Raw genomic sequence first — 22,361 nt, forward strand, 5'->3', positions numbered from 1 at the left:
TCCAACTCTTGGATGATATACCACCGTATTTAAAGAACGCCGTGGTGGTTCTTTTGGTTTATGTCACGGGTCCAGGTATGAAAGGCTTTCTGGTGGTGACCGCTGAAGCCATTTTACGGAATAACAGATGCGACACGAGGGCCTTTGAGGGGATGAAAACTGCCTGCCAGGCCCGGGACACGTTATAATACTTGCCACCAGCTAGCAGCAGAGGGGGATAGGATGCATGGCCAATCACAGGTTCGATACGCTATGGCGACGCCAGTGATAACAAAGACACACACTGCGCACTTACTACACAAGCAGTTTGAGATATATATATATATATATATATATATATATATATATATATATATATATATATATATATATAAATATATATATATATATAAATATATATATATAAATATATATATATAAATATATATATATATAAATATATATAAATATATATATATATATATAAATATATATATATATATATATAAATATATATATATAAATATATATATATATATATATATATATATATATATATATATATATATATATATATATATATATATATATATATATATATATATATATATATATATATAGGTGCTCTTTGATCATGGATTTCAACAAAAAAGTTGCACCAACTTACTTTCACTTCGCCCGAATGACTTTGGTGACTTCATGAGTTTACTGCCTAATTGTCACTCGACAAACAAAGCCCGAGTGCCAACACACCTTATTACAGAGACCTGACTTGACATACCTACACTACCATCATAATACAGTTTTAACAGGGTATATTTTGTATTCAACTAAGCCTGACCTCTTGCACAGCTTTTGGGTCAACTCCTGCTCTCTCTACAGCTGCTTTTATGGCAACAGCTCCAAGTTCTGGGGCACGCAGGGAAGCCAAGGATGACCTGAAAATGGTTACAATATGTCAAATTTCAAAACAAAACTGACCACAGTTTACTTTCAATGCCTTACTTTTCTTGTGGAATAAAAGGTAATGATGTTAACAGATACATATACACACTCATGAAAAAGTTACACCACATTAACCCTTTTGTCTCGGGTGTCACGTATAGTTGCCGCCGAGTTTTTTCCGTAGACAACGGGTGTCACGTCTATGTGATCTACCGTTTAAATTGCCCGCGCCCGTCTGTTGGTGCAGAAAGTGGTTTCTTGTAGCTGATAATGAGTGTTACCAACTGTGTGGGTTGTTTTTGTCTCCACATTAGTATGTTTCATGATGTCACAGAGAGCAGTACGAGGTTTGGCCTCTGCCACGGAGTTGATGGGGCAAGATAATTACTTTCTTGATCTAATGGATAGTATTGATACTGATTCAGATGCTCTCTCTGATGATAGTGAAAGGGAGCCTTTGAAAGAAGCAAAAGGTAGGGAGCATAATATATCGTGTTCAAGTGGTACTGACAAATATGATCCCCAGCCTGGACCAAGTTCTAAAAGGAAACAGCATGGTAAGCGAAGTTCCTCCTTGGGTAGAAAGAAAAAAATAATCTAACAGTAGCACAGAGCATGCACTGAGAAAGGTTGTTCAATCAGATAGTCAGGGAGATGGTCAGTCCTTTGATAGTAGTCAGCGGGTGGCACAAGGAGCTGTTCGGCAACCCCCTACACTGCTTACACCTACAGCATGTCCCACGCCTGCTCAAGATCTCGCTCGGTGGGTCTGTGACAAATCTCCTTTTACACCTTCTGTTTTTCCATTTGATGCAATTAACTCTGGATTGACAGATGTCTCAAATGAGCTAGATTATTTACTCATGTATCTGGATGAGGAACTTACAGACATAATATATAATAGTGAGAGAATCTAACCGCTATTACCTTCAGATGAAAGAATCTAAGCCAGATTTTTTGGAAAGTAGGCATCAAGTTTGGAAACCAGTTATTTGAGATGACATCTACATGGTTTTGTGTTTACTGATGCTTATGAGTCATGTAAAAGAACACAGAATCAATGACTATTGGACAGTGGATGAGATTTTTGAGACACCGATATTCTCCAAACTCATGTCCCATGAAAGGTTTTTACAAATATTATGGTGCCTGCATTTCACAGATAACAACCAAGTTGACAAAAATGATAGGCTATGCAAAGTAAGGCCAATTCTTGATCACACGCATTTTCTATACCGAAACGTTTCCAGTTAATGTATTCTCCATGTATAATTAGAAAATTATGGGGGCCCCATGTGCATTCAGCTGACTACATTAAAGGTTAAGTGCTCAGTCACACTGTGTCCATTCCTCATTATTTATTACTTTCACTGTACTGTATCCATTCCTCATTATTCATTACTTTTACTGTACTGTATTTCATTGTAGATTATTTATTTAAAAAAAAAAAAAAAAAAAAAAATTTTTATCTGTCGGACTTACGACCTGGATTTGGGTCCCTAACCCCGTCGTAAGTCGGGGTCTATCTGTATAGGGAAATGTTTACTCCATACCAAGACCTTTGTATTGAGGAGAGTTTATTGCTGTGGCATGGTAGACTACCCGGTAGGCTTCCAGCAGTACATACCATCAAAACGTAATAGGCATGGAGTAAAATTGTTTGTATTATGTGATGTAAAAACTGACAACATTCTTGACTTCATTGTGTACACGGGCAAATACAGCCATAGAACGAGACGAGAACCTGGGCCCAGATTCACTAAAGCTGCTCAGATACGAAGTTAGTAAGTTGTGGTAGATCTGAAGTCCATACAAACTCTCGCAAGTGCGATTCACTGAAGGTTCATAACTGAACTCTGATGATCGTACGAACTCTATAAATAATTCTTAAAATGCCGACAGGTGGCGGTGGTGTGTCTCCTCTTGGCCAATCACTGCGACTGAGAATGCATTATAAAAATGGAAAGGTTAGGTTAGGTATGGTAAAGTAAGTTTAGGTTAAGTTAGGCGGACACTCGCCCCACAAGGAGTCACAGCTCAAGGTTGAAGAAGCAGCAGGTCCAGAAAACTGTGAGGGCAAACTTTTTTGGAGTGAGAGTTGTGAACTCTTGGAACAATCTATCAGAGAGTGTTGTGACGGCACCGAGTGTAAACTCTTTCAAGCCCAGACTTGACCAACACTGGAGCAGGTTCAGGTACATTCAGGAGCCAGTGCATGCCCAGTACTTGCCAACAGTGCATAACAGAGACGTGACCAATCACTCAAGCAGCTAACGAGCAGCTCAATTGGTGAAGAGGATAAAAGAAAATGGAAAAAGAAAAGTAGTTGTTGCCCCACTAGGGGTCACAGCCTCAGATTACAGGAGCCACAAGTTCAGAAAATTGTCAAGGTAAACTCTCTTTGGAGTTAAAGATGTGAACTCTTAGAATAACCTGCTAGAAAATATTGTGACGGCCTCAAGTGTGAGCTCATTCGAGACCAGGTACAGATACATTCTGGAGCCAGTACATGCTCGCATTACTAGCTCTTTCAAGACCAGACTTGACAAGCACTGGAGCAGGTTCAGGTACATTTAGGAGCCAGTTCATGCCCAGTACTTACCAACAGTGAGTAACAGAGACGTGACCGGTCGCCCAAGCGGTTAACGAACCGATCAGTGGTGAAGAGGTTAAAAGTAAAATGTACGCTGCAATTGTAGGTTCTTTGTAAATTTTTGTATTGGATGTAAATATTTACTCTTTTTCGTATTTCTTTATATAAGAATTACTGATTTACATATTTTGTTCACAACAAAACATATGAGAGAGAGAGAGAGAGAGAGAGAGAGAGAGAGAGAGAGAGAGAGAGAGAGAGAGACTTACTACTTATGTTGAGTAAGAGTAAAGGAGCCTTATGACGTACTCTCTCTCTCTCTGTACGTGTGTGTGTGTGTGTTATCTCCCCTACCCTCAAGGAGAGGGGTGGTGGCCAACTGTCCTCAGAAGAGCATTGAGTCACAATATGTCTCCAATGCATGTTGTTTATTAATTTTTTCTCTGGTTTTGTTCTATCATACTTGAATAATTATTATGTGAAAATATTATGAAGTAAAAGTTTGATGTACACCTCTTACAGATTCTTTTCATTGCATTTTCGCATTACGGTAACATTCTTTCTTGTATATTTCATTCATTGTAAAATACAAATGCTGATAACCTTGTGATGGAATTATTGCACAATAAAAAAAAAAAATTAAATAACAAAAATAAATGTATTTTTATATAATCTAAATGACTAAAATTACATCAAAGGATGTAGTTTATAATAAAAAGATATATTCAAAGAAATTATGAAACCTAAATAGTAAAATTATGAGGCTAGTCGGAATCTATCTCATATTACGTCTGGCATGCCTGAGAGAGTGAAGCAGCAAAATATGACACCTCAAGGTGGGACATTTAAATTGAATATTTCATATGTTGTGTCATATATCATTTTATTCAGAAAATTTTGCTTGATTATTTGGGAAATTTAGATTACCCAAAAATAATTTTTTCCTGATATTCCTAAAACCCCTGTGTGGGGGGTACCAAACCCCCCCTCCAGGCAAAAGGGTTAAACACATGTACTAAATAACTTTGAACAGAAACTTAAGCTATGGGCAATACTACCGAAACATTATCCTCTTGTGTACTGGGTTGCCCCTTGAGTTGAACAAAATTGTCTGGCATAAGCAGAATAAATAAAATATTAAATGTGACGTCCCCACAGTGAAGGGGTTAAGATAATTTAGACAACTCACCGAAAAGACCCCATGGGGGTGCGAGCAGCACTAACAATGACGACATCATTCAGACCACCTGTGCTATAGTGCCGGGAACCACGCAACGTACTCTGTAAACAAAATATAAAATAGTTAATAATACCAGACTAATTCATTCAGGGACCTGTTCCTTACTGGAAGGATTCCCTTAATAGGTGGATTTCCTTTTCCCCCATGTACAGTATACATAAAATAATACAATAAAAATTTCCTGCATCATTCCCAACCATCAAAATGAACATCTTGTCACACCTGAATACTGTATCAGGAAACTGAACTGCTTGGTCTCAGAGATTCCAAATCCTACCTTTTTGTTGATGCTTAATACCTGTATATACAGTATATATTTTTTTAGCTACTACAGATAGTACCACAATTTTTGTGTTTGTGTTGAGACATTTTAAGAACAATACACTTGGTCAATAGTGGACAATGTTCCTATTACCAGCAGGGGCATAGCTAGTGGGTAATGTAGGGGGCAGTCACCCTGGGAGAGGGGAAAGTCAAATTTGCATTTGATATTTTGTAATTCTTATTCTCTTAATTTACTTATAAGTTTACGTTTGCTGTAAATCAAATGAAAATGCACAACTGCATCGTAGGGACAATATTGTTTTATATTACTAAAACATGCTATTCCTGAAAGGTACTTTAATTTCCAATCACTTTTATATTCTGGTGTGAAAATTTGACAATGTCCAGATACTCAACTTTCCTGGAGATGTTCTCTCTACAATTAGTTTATAACAACTGAGACAATCCTACATGCGCTGTTACATCCTCTAAAAAATTTAGTGATATCTCTGTTAAGCAGAAAAATTGGTGCAGAGCACTTCAGGGAAAGAGAGATTTTCAGGTAACAAGACCACTCTCTCAAAGCCAGAAAAAATCCCTCATCCTGGAATTTTCTGGGTACCTGGATAATTTTTTTTTGGGATAATCCTGAAATTGCACATTAAATCATCTCTTAAACCCAGAAAGAAATCCCCCAACCCCAGAATTTTTCCAGGTACCAGAATTTTCTTGTAATTTTCAAGAATGGTGCATTATTTCATTTCTCAAACCAGGAGAAAAAAATCCCCATATCCGGAATTTTCCGGGTACCGTGAAAAATCAATTGAAATTTTCCAGAAAACGTGCTTCTCTAAAAAAATGTTCCGGAAAATTCTGGCCTTGAGAACGATTTTCTGAGAAAAATTCAATTCCAACTATCAGAGTTCCGATCAAGAAGTATTCCGGCTAACGAAGATACAGTGATCCCTGGGTTAACGAACGCCTCGGTTAATGAAATTTCGGTTAATGAATTACCTTCCATAAGAATCTTCAATTCGGTTAACGAAAAAAATTTGGTTAACGAAATTTTTACGAAATCGTGTCAACATGCTTTCGCCGGTCCGACTAATTACCCAAATGTACCCAAATATAGCCGGAATGAAGTCAAATAATGGTCCTACATGAATAAATCGGACTGCTAATCACTTCTCGACTAGTATTTGGTATCAGAAAGTCAAAAAAAATTGGTAAACTTACTTTAATCTGAGTTAATAGATCACGTGCATGTACCGACGGAGCGAGGAATTACCCAAATGTACCCAAATGTAGCCGGAATGAAGTCAAATGATGGTCGTACAAGCGTAATTCGGGCTGTGAATCACTTCTCGATTATTATTTGGTGTCATAAAGTAAAAAATAATTGGTAAACTTAATTTAATCTGAGTTGTGTTGTGTTAGGTTAGGTTAGGTTAGGTTAGGTTAGGTTAGGTACATGCACTTGATCTATTAACTCAGATTAAATTAAGTTTACCAATTTTTTGTGACTTTGTGACACCAAATACTAGTCGAGAAGTGATTGGCAGTCCGATTTATTCATGTAGGACCATTATTTGACTTCATTCCGGCTATATTTGGGTACATTTGGGTAATTAGTCGGACCCTAGTGATAATGGTAAAAAAAAATCCGAAATACCAAATGGGATAAAAACGAAAATGAACTAAGAAGTCTTATTGACTTTAGGTACAACAAAATAGCCATTTCGGCCAAATTCTGAGATTTTAACGGATGTTACATAGGAAATAATTTTTCACTTTATAGAGCCAACACAGCCGGGTATTTATTAGTGATCAATGTCATCCTCCACTTCTTAACAAAAATCACTATATAAGTACCCATAGTTACGTCTAAATTAGTGTCTAACTAAACACAACCTTCTAAATAAACATAAATCAAGTTTCACCTGAGCAAAAAGTCTTGTTAACGCCATCTCGCCTCAGCCGTTCAGCATATACTGTAGGCTAGCAGAAGACTATCTCACCAAGGAATATCTCCCACTCCAAAGGAATATCAAGGAAGATACCTTCCTTGTAACCAAAGACTATATAAAAGGTCAGAAAACCAAGGCGAAAACCGCGTAAGCCACATTGCATATAGTTGGCGGCGGGATAAACAGATAGCGGTAGTGTGCAAGGCGCGGCCGCTGGTCGTCTGTTGTTGGTTTACACCAAGACCATGAGATGAGTGGGCGTCACATTCAGGTAAAGTTTAATAATTATTCTTATTTTTTCTCATTTATAAATGCAATTTGCAAAACCTAAAATGTAACAGAGATCAATAATATGCAAGTATCATATAAGGATAGTACTATACATAGCATTTCATGCATTCTTATAAAGTCTTGGATCCATTTTTTAACATGAAATAATTGCATGTATGTTCCTGTAGCAGATGGCATTGATGATCTGTCTGTAAGTGTGATTCAATTCGCGGTATTTTTGGTCCAATCAAATTCGATTTTTATTTTGGGTCATATTTTGAAATTCAAATTCATTTCCGACCATGGAAGTCTGCGATGGGTGTCACTTTGTAGGGGTATCGAGATATTAATGTTGTCTAGCACTCAGGATGGAAGGAAACTCTAATGTGGTTTTCTTGTATAATATATAAGTTATATGAAGACAGTCTGGTGCTGGAGATGCAGGAAGATGGGCAGAATGAGAGTTGGTTGGTGAGGAAGCTCAGAGGACAGCTGGTGGGTCGCCATGCTCGCTGGCGGGAGCGAGGTCCGCCAGGCTGGCGAGGAGAAGCGAAGGGCAGCCAGGCAGCGGCGGAGGAGGAGGTGTTGCTAGTTCAAGAAGAATGGTCAGAATGAATCTCAATGGAGAGACAGAGCTTATATACCCAGCAGCCGCTATGAGTCATGTTGGGAAAACCCGAGAAGTCGCCGGCCTTTTGGCTCGGTTGCTAGGATACGGCGGGCATTGGAATGCCGATACGCTTGGTTGCTAGGGAAGACGGTAGTAGGTGGTGGGCTGCTACGCAGTTTGTAGGGGAGACGTCCACTACAATACTCCCCCTTCCCTCCAGGCGGTGTAGGAGACTTGTTGATTGTAGAGTTGCTTAGCACATGTGAGGAAGACCGGGCGGTGCATGCCTCATGTGAGACAACGGCGATGGCGTGATGAGCCGGTCGCTGAAATACAACTGTCTAGATACACACTATCTGTGGGAGAAGGGAGAAAAAGGGTGTGTGGAGGCGATGAATGTTGTGCTTCCCTCACGACAGGTACAGGGTCGTCAGATGCGCCTGCTGGGGTGTGTGTGGGCCTGGGTCAGGAGCAGGGGCTGCGTCAGCAGAAGCGGATTAGGGCTCGTAACAGCAGCTGGGTCCACGACAGCAGCAGGGTGCAGGACATTAGCAGGGAGTACCTGAGGGAGAAAAGAGGGGGTGTGGAGGCGATGGATGTTGTGTGCTTCCCTCACGGCAGGTACTGCTGGGCCGGGGTCGGCGTCTGAGGCAGGACGGGTGTGCTGGGGTCGTCAGAATGTGGTGCATGGGGCAGGAAGAGGAGCCGGTGTCTGCTTGAAGACTGGGAGCGTGATCAGTGTCTCCTCCATTCTGTGTGAGTGCTAATCTCCGGGAGTCACCATTTGTAGGGGTATCGAGATATTAATGTTGTCTAGCACTCAGGATGGAAGGAAACTCTAATGTGGTTTTCTTGTATAATATATAAGTTATATGAAGACAGTCTGGTGCTGGAGATGCAGGAAGATGGGCAGAATGAGAGTTGGTTGGTGAGGAAGCTCAGAGGACAGCTGGTGGGTCGCCATGCTCGCTGGCGGGAGCGAGGTCCGCCAGGCAGGCGAGGAGAAGCGAAGGGCTGCCAGGCAGCGGCGGAGGAGGAGGTGTTGCTAGTTCAAGAAGAATGGTCAGAATGAGTCTCAATGGAGAGACAGAGCTTATATACCCAGCAGCCGCTATGAGTCATGTTGGGAAAACCCGAGAAGTCGCCGGCCTTTTGGCTCGGTTGCTAGGATACGGCGGGCATTGGAATGCCGATACGCTTGGTTGCTAGGGAAGACGGTAGCAGGTGGTGGGCTGCTACGCAGTTTGTAGGGGAGACGTCCACTACAACTTCAATTATATGGAGCTGATAGCGAGGTTTTTGGAAAAAAAACGAAGAAACTATAGCATTTTTTCTATCTCATGGTGTTCTCCCGACCTCAGTAATGTGTCCTAAGTGCAAGACCGAATGTAAATATCATTAAGACCAACATATGTGGCATTGTGGTAACTCCAACGATGAACGAGAACCAGGCCAATAAGGTAAGAAATCAGTGATTCCATCATATGGTGAGAGTCAGTTAGGTTAGGTTTATGTTTTTCTAGTGTTTTTTTTTGTATTTTGTATACACTTAAGCATAATTTTTGTCGGAAAATGCCCCATAAAAAAAAACGATAAAAAAAGATTTCCTCGCCGTGCTAAGATGTATAAATACCAAATATAAAATCCTCGTGGCACTTCGTATTTCAGCTATTACAACACAAATTAGCGGAGCCTTCTTTGTGCGTATTTACAGCTGATTCACCAGGCAAGAAGATGATGGTAGCAATACGTGTGATGGAGGGTGCTGGAGGGGGTTTTGAGAATTGCAATTAAATGCCAGGTAGCGACCTGTCCTCATAGTATTAAGTATTTAAGTAATTATTAGATGTGTTAATTGCCTGTATGTTGGCCTGGTGAGTTAATGCTACACATTTACATGCCTAGGTATAAGGCTAGACGTCTTATTCTGAAATGAACAAAAACGGCCAATTTCCGACGGAAATAAAGGTCATAACCGATCTAAACACACACAAATACACTAGAAAAATGTATTCTTTTACTTTCTAACAGAGTTGTGTGCACTTATGCAAATTTACCGATATCACTATCAATACAACTTTTACAAATGAATTGGAGTATGGTATTGTAGTGGACGTCTCCCCTACAACTGCGTAGCCGCATTCCAATGTCACCTGCTACGTCTTCCCTAGCAACCAAACGAGCGGCCCAGGGGGGGGCGTCACCAGATGCCACAGTATCCTAGCAACCAGCCACCAGCTGCTACCGTTCCCTAGCAACGGAGTCAAAAGACCGGCGACTTCCCACGGTCTACTTCCGGCGGCTGTGTATATAAGCTCTGTCTCTCCATTGAGATTCATTCTGGCCTCTCTTCTTGAACACGCAACACCTCCTCCTCCGCCGCTGCCTGGCGGCCCTCGCTTCTCCTCCGCCTGCCTGGCGGTCCTCGCTCCCGCCGGCGAGCATGGCGACCCACCAGCTGTCCTTCTCTGAGCGTCCTCACCAACCAGCTCTCTTATTCTGCTCTCGGTTCCTGAACACGCAACACCTCCTCCAAGCAAGCTCCTCGCTGTCCCGTTCTCATTCAACCTGGAGGCCAGCAACAGGCAACATCTTCTCTAACGAAGCTCCTGCACATCTACCTCCTTCAACACGCTACTCACCGAACGTGTCTACTGAGCAGCTCCTCACCACACGGCATCTCCAGCACCAGACTGTCTACCATATAACTTATATTATATAAGAAAACCACCACCTTAGAGTTTCCATCCATCCTGAGTGCTAGACAACATAATATCACGAAACCCTACAAATGGTGACTCCCGGAGATTCGCACTCACACAGGATGGAGGAGAAACTGATCACGCTCCCAGTCTTCAAGCAGCATGGAAGACTGGCTTATCCACACAGAAGCAGCTCTGCTACTCTAAGCAGACACCAGCTCCTCTTCCTGCCCCAAGCACCACATCCTACCGACCCCAGCACACCCGTCCTGCCTCAGACGCCGACCCCGGCCCAGCAGTAACCCCTGCCGCCCCTGACGCGGCCTCTGTTCCTGAGTGCGGACCCACACACCCCTCTTTTCTCCCTCAGGTACTCCCTGCTAATGTCCTGCACCCTGCTGCTGTCGTGGACCCAGCTGCTGTCACGAGCCCTCATCGCTTCTGCTGACTCAGCCCTTGCTCCTGACCCAGGCCCACACACCCCAGCAGGCGCATCTGACGACCCCAGCACACCCGTCCTGCCTCAGACGCCGACCCCGGCCCAGCAGTAACCCCTGCCGCCCCTGACGCGGCCTCTGTTCCTGAGTGCGGACCCACACACCCCTCTTTTCTCCCTCAGGTACTCCCTGCTAATGTCCTGCACCCTGCTGCTGTCGTGGACCCAGCTGCTGTCACGAGCCCTAATCCGCTTCTGCTGACGCAGCCCCTGCTCCTGACCCAGGCCCACACACCCCAGCAGGCGCATCTGATGACTCTGTACCTGTCATGAGGGAAGCACAACATTCATCGCCTCCACACACCCTTTTTCTCCCTCTCTCCCACAGATAGTGTGTATATAGACAGTTGTATCCAGCGACCGGCTCATCCACGCCATCGCCGTTGTCTCACATGAGGCATGCACAAACCCGTTCTGCCTCACATGTGCTAAGCAACTCTACAGACAACAAGTCTCCTACACCGCCTGGAGGGAAGGGGGAGTATTGTAGTGGACGTCTCTCCTACAACTGCGTAGCCGCATTCCACCTGCTACGTCTTCCCTAGCAACCAAACGAGCGGCCCAGGGGGGGGGGGGGGCGTCACCAGATGCCACAGTATCCTAGCAACCAGCCACCAGCTGCTACCGTTCCCTAGCAACGGAGTCAAAAGACCGGCGACTTCCCACGGTCTACTTCCGGCGGCTGTGTATATAAGCTCTGTCTCTCCATTGAGATTCATTCTGGCCTCTCTTCTTGAACACGCAACACCTCCTCCTCCGCCGCTGCCTGGCGGCCCTCGCTTCTCCTCCGCCTGCCTGGCGGTCCTCGCTCCCGCCGGCGAGCATGGCGACCCACCAGCTGTCCTTCTCTGAGCGTCCTCACCAACCAGCTCTCTTATTCTGCTCTCGGTTCCTGAACACGCAACACCTCCTCCAAGCAAGCTCCTCGCTGTCCCGTTCTCATTCAACCTGGAGGCCAGCAACAGGCAACATCTTCTCTAACGAAGCTCCTGCACATCTACCTCCTTCAACACGCTACTCACCGAACGTGTCTACTGAGCAGCTCCTCACCACACGGCATCTCCAGCACCAGACTGTCTACCATATAACTTATATTATATAAGAAAACCACCACCTTAGAGTTTCCATCCATCCTGAGTGCTAGACAACATAATATCACGAAACCCTACAGTATGTAATTCTTAGATTTCTTGATCTGTAGGAAATACGATGATGAAGAATTTCTGTTTGAAATTATACTATATGAAATATATATCCTATACATTTCATTTCTTTTTACTTTTATCCTCTTCACAACTGATCAGCTCGTTTGCCGCTTGGGTGATCTGTCTCAGTTGACCTCTGACCCAGCTTGGAGAAGGTCGTGCCCGATAGTGTTCCCGTTAGAGACCAAGGAAAATGGCCGCCGTGGATCGTTGTGTCGTGGGGGAAGAGAAGGGGAGTGTGGGGAAAGACGACCTCCTTGCCACTCTGTTAAGGCAGCTGGGGCAGTTGAGGAGTGAGGTTGACACTCTAAAGGGGGAAAATGAATCCCTCAGGACGGAACTCCTTCAGGTAGGTGTCCTGCCTAGCAGGACACCTGCGAAGGAGGAGCAGGCGTGGAGAGTGGTTGTCTCCAAGGGGACTCGGGTCAGGCTCAGGAAAGCTGACCAGGGTGTGGAGTGTAGTAACCCTTACCAGGTGCTGCAGGAAGCTGGCGAGGAAGAGAAGAGGCAGGACGGTATGGATCAAGGAGAGGAAAGGGCAGTTGTACAAACCCTGCCCACAGGTAAGGTCGTGGTAGTTGGGGACAGCCAGGTGAGGTTTGTAGATAGGGCTTTTTGTGCGAGAGATAGGAAACGTAGGACTAGGGTGTGTTTTCCTGGGGCTGGGATAGGGCATGTAGCTGAGAGGATAGATAAGGTTTTGTCAGGGGAGGGTACCAATCCAGTAGTGTGTCTTAGTGTGGGAGGAAACGACATAGGTAAGGTTAGGAGTGAGGATCTTTTCAAGAGGTATAGGGAGACCCTGGGGAAGATTAGAGATAGGGGAGGGATCCCGATAGTATGTGGTGTCTTGCCTAGAAGAGGGGTTGGTCGTGGATGGCTGTCCAGGGCAATTGCTATAAATTGCCGACTGGAAAAACATTGTGCAAAGAATGGTTGGGCATTCATTGATAACTGGCAACGATTCTATGGCAACGACTACCTGTACTGTCGCGACGGAGTACACTTGTCTCGTGAGGGGGTAAAGACGTTGTCTGCATCCCTGGAGCGTGAAATTGTCACTCTGAAGGGGGGGTTTCGCCAGTAAAGAGGGGTCGGGGAAAGTGGGAGTCAAAAAGGAAGCAGGTCCTGGGAAGTAAAATTAGATGCTCAGGACAAGGGGTAAAACAGGACCAGGGAAAGGTAGGTTTAAATGTATACTATACAAACAGTAGGAGCGTTAGAAATAAAATAGACTTGCTGAGAGCGGTTGTATGTACCGAGAATGTAGACGTCATAGCAATCACCGAAACTTGGATGAATCTGGCGAGCAAAATTTTTTTTATCAGAGTACCACATACAAGGGTACAACCTTTTTCACAAGGACAGGGAAGGTAGGAAGGGGGGAGGGGTCGCACTCTTCGTCAAGGATACATTAAAATGTTGTATTAATAATTCAATAAAGGGTGAAATAGGCACCGAGTCTGTGTGGGTAAAAATCATGGAAGGAAGAGAAAAACTAATTATGGGAGTGACTTACAGGCCCCCAAGTCTTGGCAAAGAAGCAGCTCAGTCCATATGGCAGGAAATGAGTAGGGCAGCAAAATATAACAACCTATGCATTATGGGGGATTTCTACTTCAGAAATATTGACTGGGACAACATTGTAGGCGACTATGAATCTGAAGACTTCCTAGACGCAGTACAGGACAATTTTTTGAAACAACTAATTACAGAACCTACTAGAGGTGACAATATATTAGACCTAGTATTAACAAATAAAGAAAATATTATCAGAGATATCACAGTAGGGGAAGAACTAGGTAACAGTGATCACGGAGAAATCAGGTTCACCCTAAATTGGGAAACGAAAAACAATGACAATATGGTCAGAGTCCCAAACTTTCGGTTGGCAGATTATCAGGGGTTAAGAAGGTACCTAGGTGAGGTCACCTGGGAACAGTCACGTCAGTTCCCAGTAGGAAGGGGTGAGGTCATAGATGACACAACAATTGATCATGACTATAATATATTCACTAGTGTACTACATAAAGCACAAGAACAAAATATACCATACAGAAAAATTAGGTCAAATAAGAATGAGCCAAGGTGGATGACCAGAAAACTTAAACATGACATAGGAATAAAGAAAGGAATATATAAGAAATTAAAGGGAAGGGAGGAGCAGCTCAGAAACAGGTATAATGAACTATCTAGGAATGTTAAGAAAAATGTAAGGAAAGCAAAGAGAGACTATGAAATCAAAATAGCAAGAGAATCCAAGGCGAATCCCAAGGGATTTTTCCAGGTATATAGGACAAAGGTCAAGGACAAAGTTGGGCCTTTAAAGTCAGGGAGGGGAGAATTGATAAATGGCAGTGAAGAAATAAGCAAAGCATTTAACAGCTACTTCTTATCAGTTTTCACAGAAGAAATTTGCGATGAAATTCCAGAGGTGGAACTGATATTTAAGGGAAAGGAAGAAGAGAAATTAAAGAATATCACTATCAGAAAAGAGGATGTTCTTAAGAAGATTAATAAACTAAAGAAAACAAAATCCCCAGGGCCGGATGAAATTTTCCCTCGAGTCTTGAAAGAGTGTAGGGAACAGATTAGCGGACCCCTCGTAAACTTATTTACAAAATCATTAGACACTGGAGTTGTGCCAGACTTGTGGAAACAGGCAAATGTAGTACCCATATTCAAAAAGGGAGACAGAGCATCAGCGTCAAATTACCGGCCGATCAGTTTGACGTCAGTAGTGGGGAAATTTCTTGAATCAATTATAGCAGATAGCATCCGATCGCATCTAGAGAAAAGCAAATTAATCTACGACTCTCAACATGGGTTTACAAAGGGAAAATCTTGTCTAACAAATCTGCTAACGTTTTTTAGGAAAGTCTTCGAGGTAGTAGATAATGACGAAAATTACGATGTTATTTACTTAGACTTTAGCAAAGCATTTGACAGAGTACCGCATCAGAGGCTCCAGAAAAATTAAGACTCTCGCGGTATCGAGGAAAAGTTTAAATTGGATAAAATCATGGCTCACCGATAGAACGCAGAGGGTCAGCGTAGATGGTGTTAAATCTGAGTGGGGCCGTGTAACCAGTGGGGTTCCCCAGGGGTCAGTACTAGGCCCACTCTTGTTCATAATCTACATAAACGATTTAGATACTGGGATCAGCAGTGACATAAGCAAGTTTGCGGATGACACCAAAATAGGGCGGCAAATTAATTCAGGGCAGGATGCAAATGCATTACAGGAGGATCTAAATAAACTGCAGGGGTGGTCTGAAAAATGGCAAATGAAATTCAACACCAGCAAGTGCAGCGTACTTAATATTGGAAGAACAAATACTTATAATGTATACAGCCTTAACAACATCAACCTAGAGAAGTCGACTTGTGAAAGAGACCTAGGGGTACTTGTAAGCCCGGACCTACGGCCTAGAAAACAGTGGGTTAATGTTCGAAATAAGGCAAACAGAGTATTGGGATTTATATCTAGAAGTGTAAGCAACAAGAGTGCAGAGGTCTTATTGCAACTATATCTTGCACTAGTCAGGCCGCACCTTGATTATGCGGTCCAGTTCTGGTGCCCCTATTATAGAATGGATATAAATTCACTAGAGTCGGTGCAGCGAAGAATGACAAAAATGACTCCGGGACTTAGAAACCTTCCATATCAGGATAGGTTAAAGAAACTTAACTTGCATTCCCTAGAAAGACGAAGAGTGCGGGGAGATATGATAGAAGTATTTAAGTGGGTGAAAGGAATCAATAAAGGGGATATAAATAAAGTTCTTATAGATATCCAGCAAGATAGGACTCGACAACGGATTCAAGTTGATGTTTAGGCTTAGGAGGAGATAGGAAAGGAAACTGGTTCACAAATAGGGTGGTGGACGAGTGGAACAAGCTTAGCAACTTTGTAGTAAGTGCGAATGGAAAGTTTTAAAAGGAGGCTAGATAGATTCACACATGGATGAGAGAGAGTGGTAGTAACTCTCGACAGGAGCTGCTACAAAACAGGCCAACCGGCCTATTATTGCAGACTCCTTATTTGCTTTTATGTTCTTATGTTCTTGTCTCTGTTACACTGTTGGCAAGTACTGGGCATGCACCGGCTCCTGAATGTACCTGAACCCGCTCCAGTGTTGGTCAAGTCTTTTCTTGAAGGAGCTCACACTCGGTGCCGTCACAACACTTTCTGGTAGATTGTTCCAAGAGTTCACAACTCTCACTCCGAAAAAGTTTGCCTTCACAGTTTTCTGGACCTGTTGCTTCTTCAATCTTGAGCTGTGACCCCTTGTGGGGCAAGCATCCGCCAACTCCAGGTAAGGACACTCGACTGAGTAGTGCCCCTTGAGATGCTTATACACCTCAATTGGTCGCCCATTGCCTGTGTGTAGTATAAGCTAGGCAAGTTCAGGCGCTCCAATCTCTCAGGGTAGTTGAGGTGCTGAAGTGAAGGCACCAGTCTGGTGGCCCTCCTTTGAACATTTTCAATCAACTGACAGTCCCTAGCATATCTCGGGGACCAGACGGGGTGACAGTACTCCAGATGGGGAAGCACTTCACTCTTGAAGATTGTTATGAGGGACGGACCGTCTAGATACCTGAACGACCTTCTTGTGAGACCCACCCAATAATTTATTTGCCTCTTTTTTTTTATTTTTTATTTTTATGGGGATTAGCCCACCCGGGCACAGGTCACTGACGCACATCGGGGCATGGGGGGCGAAAATGTAATAATAATAATAATAATAATAATTCATAGTAAATAAAATTTATAATATATATTACAAAATTGAAAATAAAATAATAATGATAATAATAATAATAACAACACTAATAATAATAATAGTAATAATAATAATAATAATAACAAAGAACCATAAAAAAATAAAAAAATGAATAAAAGATCAATAGTGAGAAACAATATATGTATGTTGTGTTGTCAATAGTAAGAGAAACAATTGAGACCCTCCAATTGTGTGCAAATGAGGCAGAAAGTCAGATCAGCAACCTGGAACTTAGTCACAATTTTCGTGTTGCCATATGGCAGCAGGGTCTACCATTAGACAGCACATTATGCTTTCAATCTTCCCAGGCTGCCCAAGAACTTCAGCTCATTGTCAACATACACACTTACAGTAGGCCCTTCTCACATTCAATCTCAAATAGGGCAGTTTCTTCATCCCGTTGGGACATACGATACCCCTCCTTACTGTTGGTACGTCCCAGGCATATCCTCTTACACTTTGTGACATTGAGGGCCAATTGCAAGATCAGCCATGGTGTACACCATGCCGTGGTATCCTGGCGGTCGTAATACAATGGAATGAAAATTTTGTGATTTTTCAAGATGGGCCATGGTGCATGATGGTGGTACCCGACTGTCGTTTGTTGTTACTACATCATCGTAGTGTAGTCAGGTGTACCAACTGGCGGAAGACTTGGGGGTTGGTATGCTTGCACCCTCAAAACGTTGTCAGTGGCACGAAACGTTTACTCTTGCTCCACGATTTACGAGCATAAAAAACTTGAATCCCAATCAGGGCCAGATTTACCAATAGGCCAAGTAGGCCATTGGCCTAGGGCCCACCGGTATCTGGCGGCCCAGTGAAACTAATTTGTCGTGCAGCGTGCCAGCGTATAACCTTGTTTCAAGTGTACACCGAGTATTTCATTATATAATATATTCACAACCATAAGGGCCCCTGTACAATAAGTATAGGCCCGCAGTGGTCTTCAACTGGTGGCCATGGGGTGGTTCTCAGGTGGGCCACGGACTAGGCCCTATAGTAAAATTAATAAAATATGATAAAATAAGATAATAAAAAGATATATACAGTAATACCCCGCTTTACGCGGTCAATTGAACCCACGGAGGCCGGCGTAAAGCGGGAAACGCGTAAATGGAACAACAGAACATATGGGATTAATTGGAATAGAGACTGGGCCGACTCCCAAACTCCACTTTGTCAGACACAATACCTATGTTGTAGTAAAAATAACATCTTAATTTTATGATGGTATGCACACACAATTAATAATTAAAAGAAATATCAATAATATTAGGTTTTTTAACACTTACATTAGTAGAAAAGATGGCTGGACACACGGGGATGGAGGGTTGGTTCCGAGGCAGAGGGCAGTTTATTGGCCCTCACCTGTATCACTTGTATCAATTGTATCACTATCCACCACAGAGGCTTGCAGGGCCTCTTTGTCAAACCCCTCAAAGTCCATTAAAGTCCATATCCTCACTATCACTGACTTGGGCCGGCTGTGGTGGGTGACGGGTGAAGAATTCGGTAATGTTTTGATGACTGAGCGACCTTGTGCGCACCCTGCCCGCGCTGCTTCCCGCGTATATGAGTAGATGCACTGCGTAAAGTGGGAATTCCGGTTCTGGCGGGGTACAGCGTAAATGTAGAAACGCGTAAACGAGAGCCGCTTTACGGGGTATTACTGTATATACATTTTTTAAATGTCCGTGTCCCACCATCAATCTATCTATCTATCTATCTATTTATCTATCTATCTATACATACAAATATGCTGGAGAGAGAGAGAGAGAGAGAGAGAGAGAGAGAGAGAGAGAATAAAGTTCAAGAAACCTTCAGCTCCTTGACATGTGAAGGACAGGATCGTTTCACGTTCAGTACGTGTCAGGGTCAGGGTTACCGTTGGTTTGCTGACAGCTCGCTCAGCCAGTCAGTATCTTCTCAGCCTCAGCTCAGTGATATTTTATATTGTGTATGCGGCACTCATTATTTACTAATGATATTCTACATATTGCATTAAATGGACTTCAGTGTTATATTACATGTGTTTTTGTGTCTATTTTTTGTGATATTGGTATCTCTTATAGACTTACACTATTTTTTGGCTTACAGATTATTCTTGGGGATTCTCATGAGATAAATATGTCGTCCATGAAAAAATATCTGAGTGGCTCACAAAAGAGAAAGTTAAAAGCAGCCAAAGCTGCACAACTGTAATCACTTCCAAAGCTGACAACATTTTTTAAACCAAAAGGAGATTCAGAGCCAAGTACCAGTGACAGTAAACTCCCAGGGGATGACACAGTAGATGTTCACTTTCATGATTCAGATGACGAAGCGAGGTCAGCTGAGTCACAGTCACAGAGATTAAGTAAATCAGCACCTACAGCAATGGAAGTACCACCTGTGACTGAAGCTTCATCCGATTCATCTCAGTTGACTTATAAGAAACATTCTGTGGAACAAGGTGTCAGTGTTGATTTGTGTGTATCAAGTGATCCAGCTGACTGGCTGACAATTGATGATAAACTGATTGAGTATTTACTAAACCATCCCCTTGATCTAAATTGAGAACAAGGTGACGTCTCAAGATCTGCAAGAAGTGAAAATGTGGGTGAAAAGGAAAGAGTGTGATATGTGCCCAAATCCTTGTTTACACGTGGAATGGCAAATGATGAAAAAGTTATAAGGGAATGGCTTGTGTACTCTCCAAAAACTGGAGATGTATTTTGTGTTCCATGCAAGCTATTCAGCAAGCAAGTCTCATTCTTTACTAGTGGGTTTAGTGACTGGAAAAACTGCCAGCGTAGAGTTGCTGAACATGAAAGTAGCAAAGAGCATAAAATCTCAGTTACTACTTGGGGTGTGAGGGCAATTACAGCAAGGCAAATTGATTCTACTTTGGCTTTGCAAGTAGAATTAGAGAGAAAATACTGGAAAGAATTTCTATTGCGCATAGTTGAAACACTAAAATTTTTAACATCAAGAGGTCTTCCTCTCAGAGGTAGTGATGAAAGAATAGGCTCTAGCAACAATGGGAATTACCTTGGAGTACTGGAACTCCTGGCAAAATTTGACCGTTTTCTTGCACAGCATCTGGAGAAGTATGGTGCTGTAGGTAGTGGAAAGACTTCATATCTCTCAAAAACGATTTGTGAGCAAATGGTCAATCTGATGGCTGAAGAAATTCACTCAATTATCATAAGTGAAGTGAAACAAGCCAAATATTATTCAGTTAGTGTAGATTCTACACTGGATGTTAGTCATACTGACCAACTTACATTCATAGTTCGTTATGTCAAACCTGATGGCAAACCTGTTGAGCGATTTCTAAAGTTCATAGACATACATGACCATGGTGCAGAGAGCATAGCCTCAACTGTTGTACAGTTAAGTAAAGATGCTGGTCTTGATTTGAGTGACATTAGAGAGCAGAGTTATGACAATGCTACCAATATGTCAGGCAATTACACTGGTCTCCAAGCCAGAATTAAGGCTATGAATCCCCTGGCATATTATGTTCCTTGTACAGGTCACTCCTTGAACCTTGTAGGACCATCAGCTGCCAGCAGTTGCCTTGGGTCTGTCTCATATTCCAGATTTTTGCAAGCCTTATACAACTTCTTCTCAGCCTCCACACATAGATGGGATCACTTGAAAGCTGCACTACCTGCTGAAGGGAGTGTAATGAAATCTCTTTCAGAAACTCGCTGGAGTGCGAGGGCTGATGCTGTTAAAGCAGTGTTTTTACATTACCTTGAGATAAAGTCAGCACTGCAGAACATATGTTCTGACAGTAGACAAACTGTGGCTACAAAGCTTGAAGGTGAAGTCCTAATAAGACAAATGGAAGCACTTGAAACAGCACTTCTTACTGTAATATGGTATAAAATCTTAACAAGGTTTAATGCAACCAGCTTATCACTTCAAAAAGTTGAGACCGACCTTCTGTCGGTTGTAAAACTGTATGAGAGTTTGATCTCCTTCGTCTCAGAAATGAGACAGGGTCAGTTTGATGAAATAGAAGATCAGGCTAGGGCTTTTGCTGAGCCTGTCTACACAGAGACAACAAAAAGAACAAAAAAGAGAAAACATTTCTTTGATGAATCAGTTGGCACTGAAACTCAACTTGATCCACGTGAGAAGTTCAAGGTGGACAATTTCTACACCATATTAGATTGCCTTAGGAATGAATTAGAGCACAAGGTGAATGCCTACTCAGAAATAAAGAAGCTGTTTAGCTTCTTAACGGAGTATGACAGTATGAAATATGATGATCTCAAAGCCCAACTGGAATTGGTTGTCAGTTCCTATTCCAGTGACCTGGAAGCATCTGTTCTAGATGAGTTTTTGCAATTTAAAGACATTTTGTCTTCTGAATCTAACAGGTCAGTGACAAACATCTCCACTTTGCTGAGGTCCAAAGATGGTATTTTGACAACTGCCTTTCCAAACATTAGTATCTTGGTAAGAATTTTCCTTACCATCCCCATTACAAATTGTGAAGGAGAGAGGTCTTTCTCTACTCTATGTAGGGTGAAAAATCACTTGAGGTCTACCATGGGGCAAACCAGATTAAACTCACTTTCATTATTATGCATTGAATCTGGCCTCCTACAATCCCTTGACACAAACAGTATCATTGACAAATTTTCCATGAAAAAAGTAGGAAGAAGTTATTTTGAAATTCACACACTTTGCTGTACTTCATGTGCTTGCAAAATTGATTATGCTTCAAGTTAATTGTATTTCTTTCATTATTCCCATATATAAGATGTACATGATATAGAACTAATTTGATTAAAAGTAATGATGTGTCACAATTGTCACATTGTGTTGAAATTCTTATTTCTTACATTATAATATTATGATATTATGTAATATATGATGACATTTGGCCATTGCAAAATAATTATAGTAAAAATTATATATATATATATATATATATATATATATATATATATATATATATATATATATATATATATATATATATATAAATATATATATATATATATATATATATATATATATATATATATATATATATATATATATATATATATACACACACACACACAGTAATACCCCAATTTACACGGTCAGTTGAACCCGCGGAGGTCCGTGTAAAACGAGAAACACGTAAATGGAATAACAGAACATACACTATGGGATTAATTGAAATAGAGACTGGGCCGACTACCAAACTCCACTTTTTCCGACGTAATTTTATGATGGTATGCACACACAATTAATATTTAAGAGAAATACTGTCGCTAGGTTAATGTCCATTCAAAAATGTTCAGAAATGTTTG

General features: G+C 42.1%; 1 protein-coding gene across 1 annotated transcript; it reads right to left on the reverse strand.

Moving 5' to 3' along the window:
* Window positions 1–790: 790 nt before the first annotated feature.
* LOC121873146 (acetyl-CoA acetyltransferase, mitochondrial-like) lies at window positions 791–7,109 on the reverse strand. The gene is made up of 3 exons (XM_042376464.1): window positions 6,962–7,109; window positions 4,707–4,798; window positions 791–917 (listed from the first exon to the last, which is right to left on the reverse strand). The coding sequence occupies exons 1-3, from the start codon at window positions 6,986–6,988 to the stop codon at window positions 806–808; spliced, it is 231 nt and encodes a 76-aa protein (XP_042232398.1). The 5' UTR covers window positions 6,989–7,109; the 3' UTR covers window positions 791–805.
* Between the last annotated feature and the right edge of the window lie 15,252 nt (window positions 7,110–22,361).

The sequence above is a fragment of the Homarus americanus genome, unplaced genomic scaffold, assembly GCF_018991925.1.
Source record: "Homarus americanus isolate GMGI-L3 unplaced genomic scaffold, GMGI_Hamer_2.0 scaffold32929, whole genome shotgun sequence".
NCBI lineage: Eukaryota > Metazoa > Arthropoda > Malacostraca > Decapoda > Nephropidae > Homarus > Homarus americanus.

Coding starts and splice junctions, on each gene's coding strand:
- LOC121873146 (XM_042376464.1), bottom strand. CDS start 6,988: ATGGCGTTAACAAGACTTTTTGCTCAG. Junction 4,799..6,961: donor TAACAAGACTTTTTGCTCAG/GTGAAACTTGAT, acceptor TTTTGTTTACAG/AGTACGTTGCGTGGTTCCCG. Junction 918..4,706: donor ACCCCCATGGGGTCTTTTCG/GTGAGTTGTCTA, acceptor AACCATTTTCAG/GTCATCCTTGGCTTCCCTGC.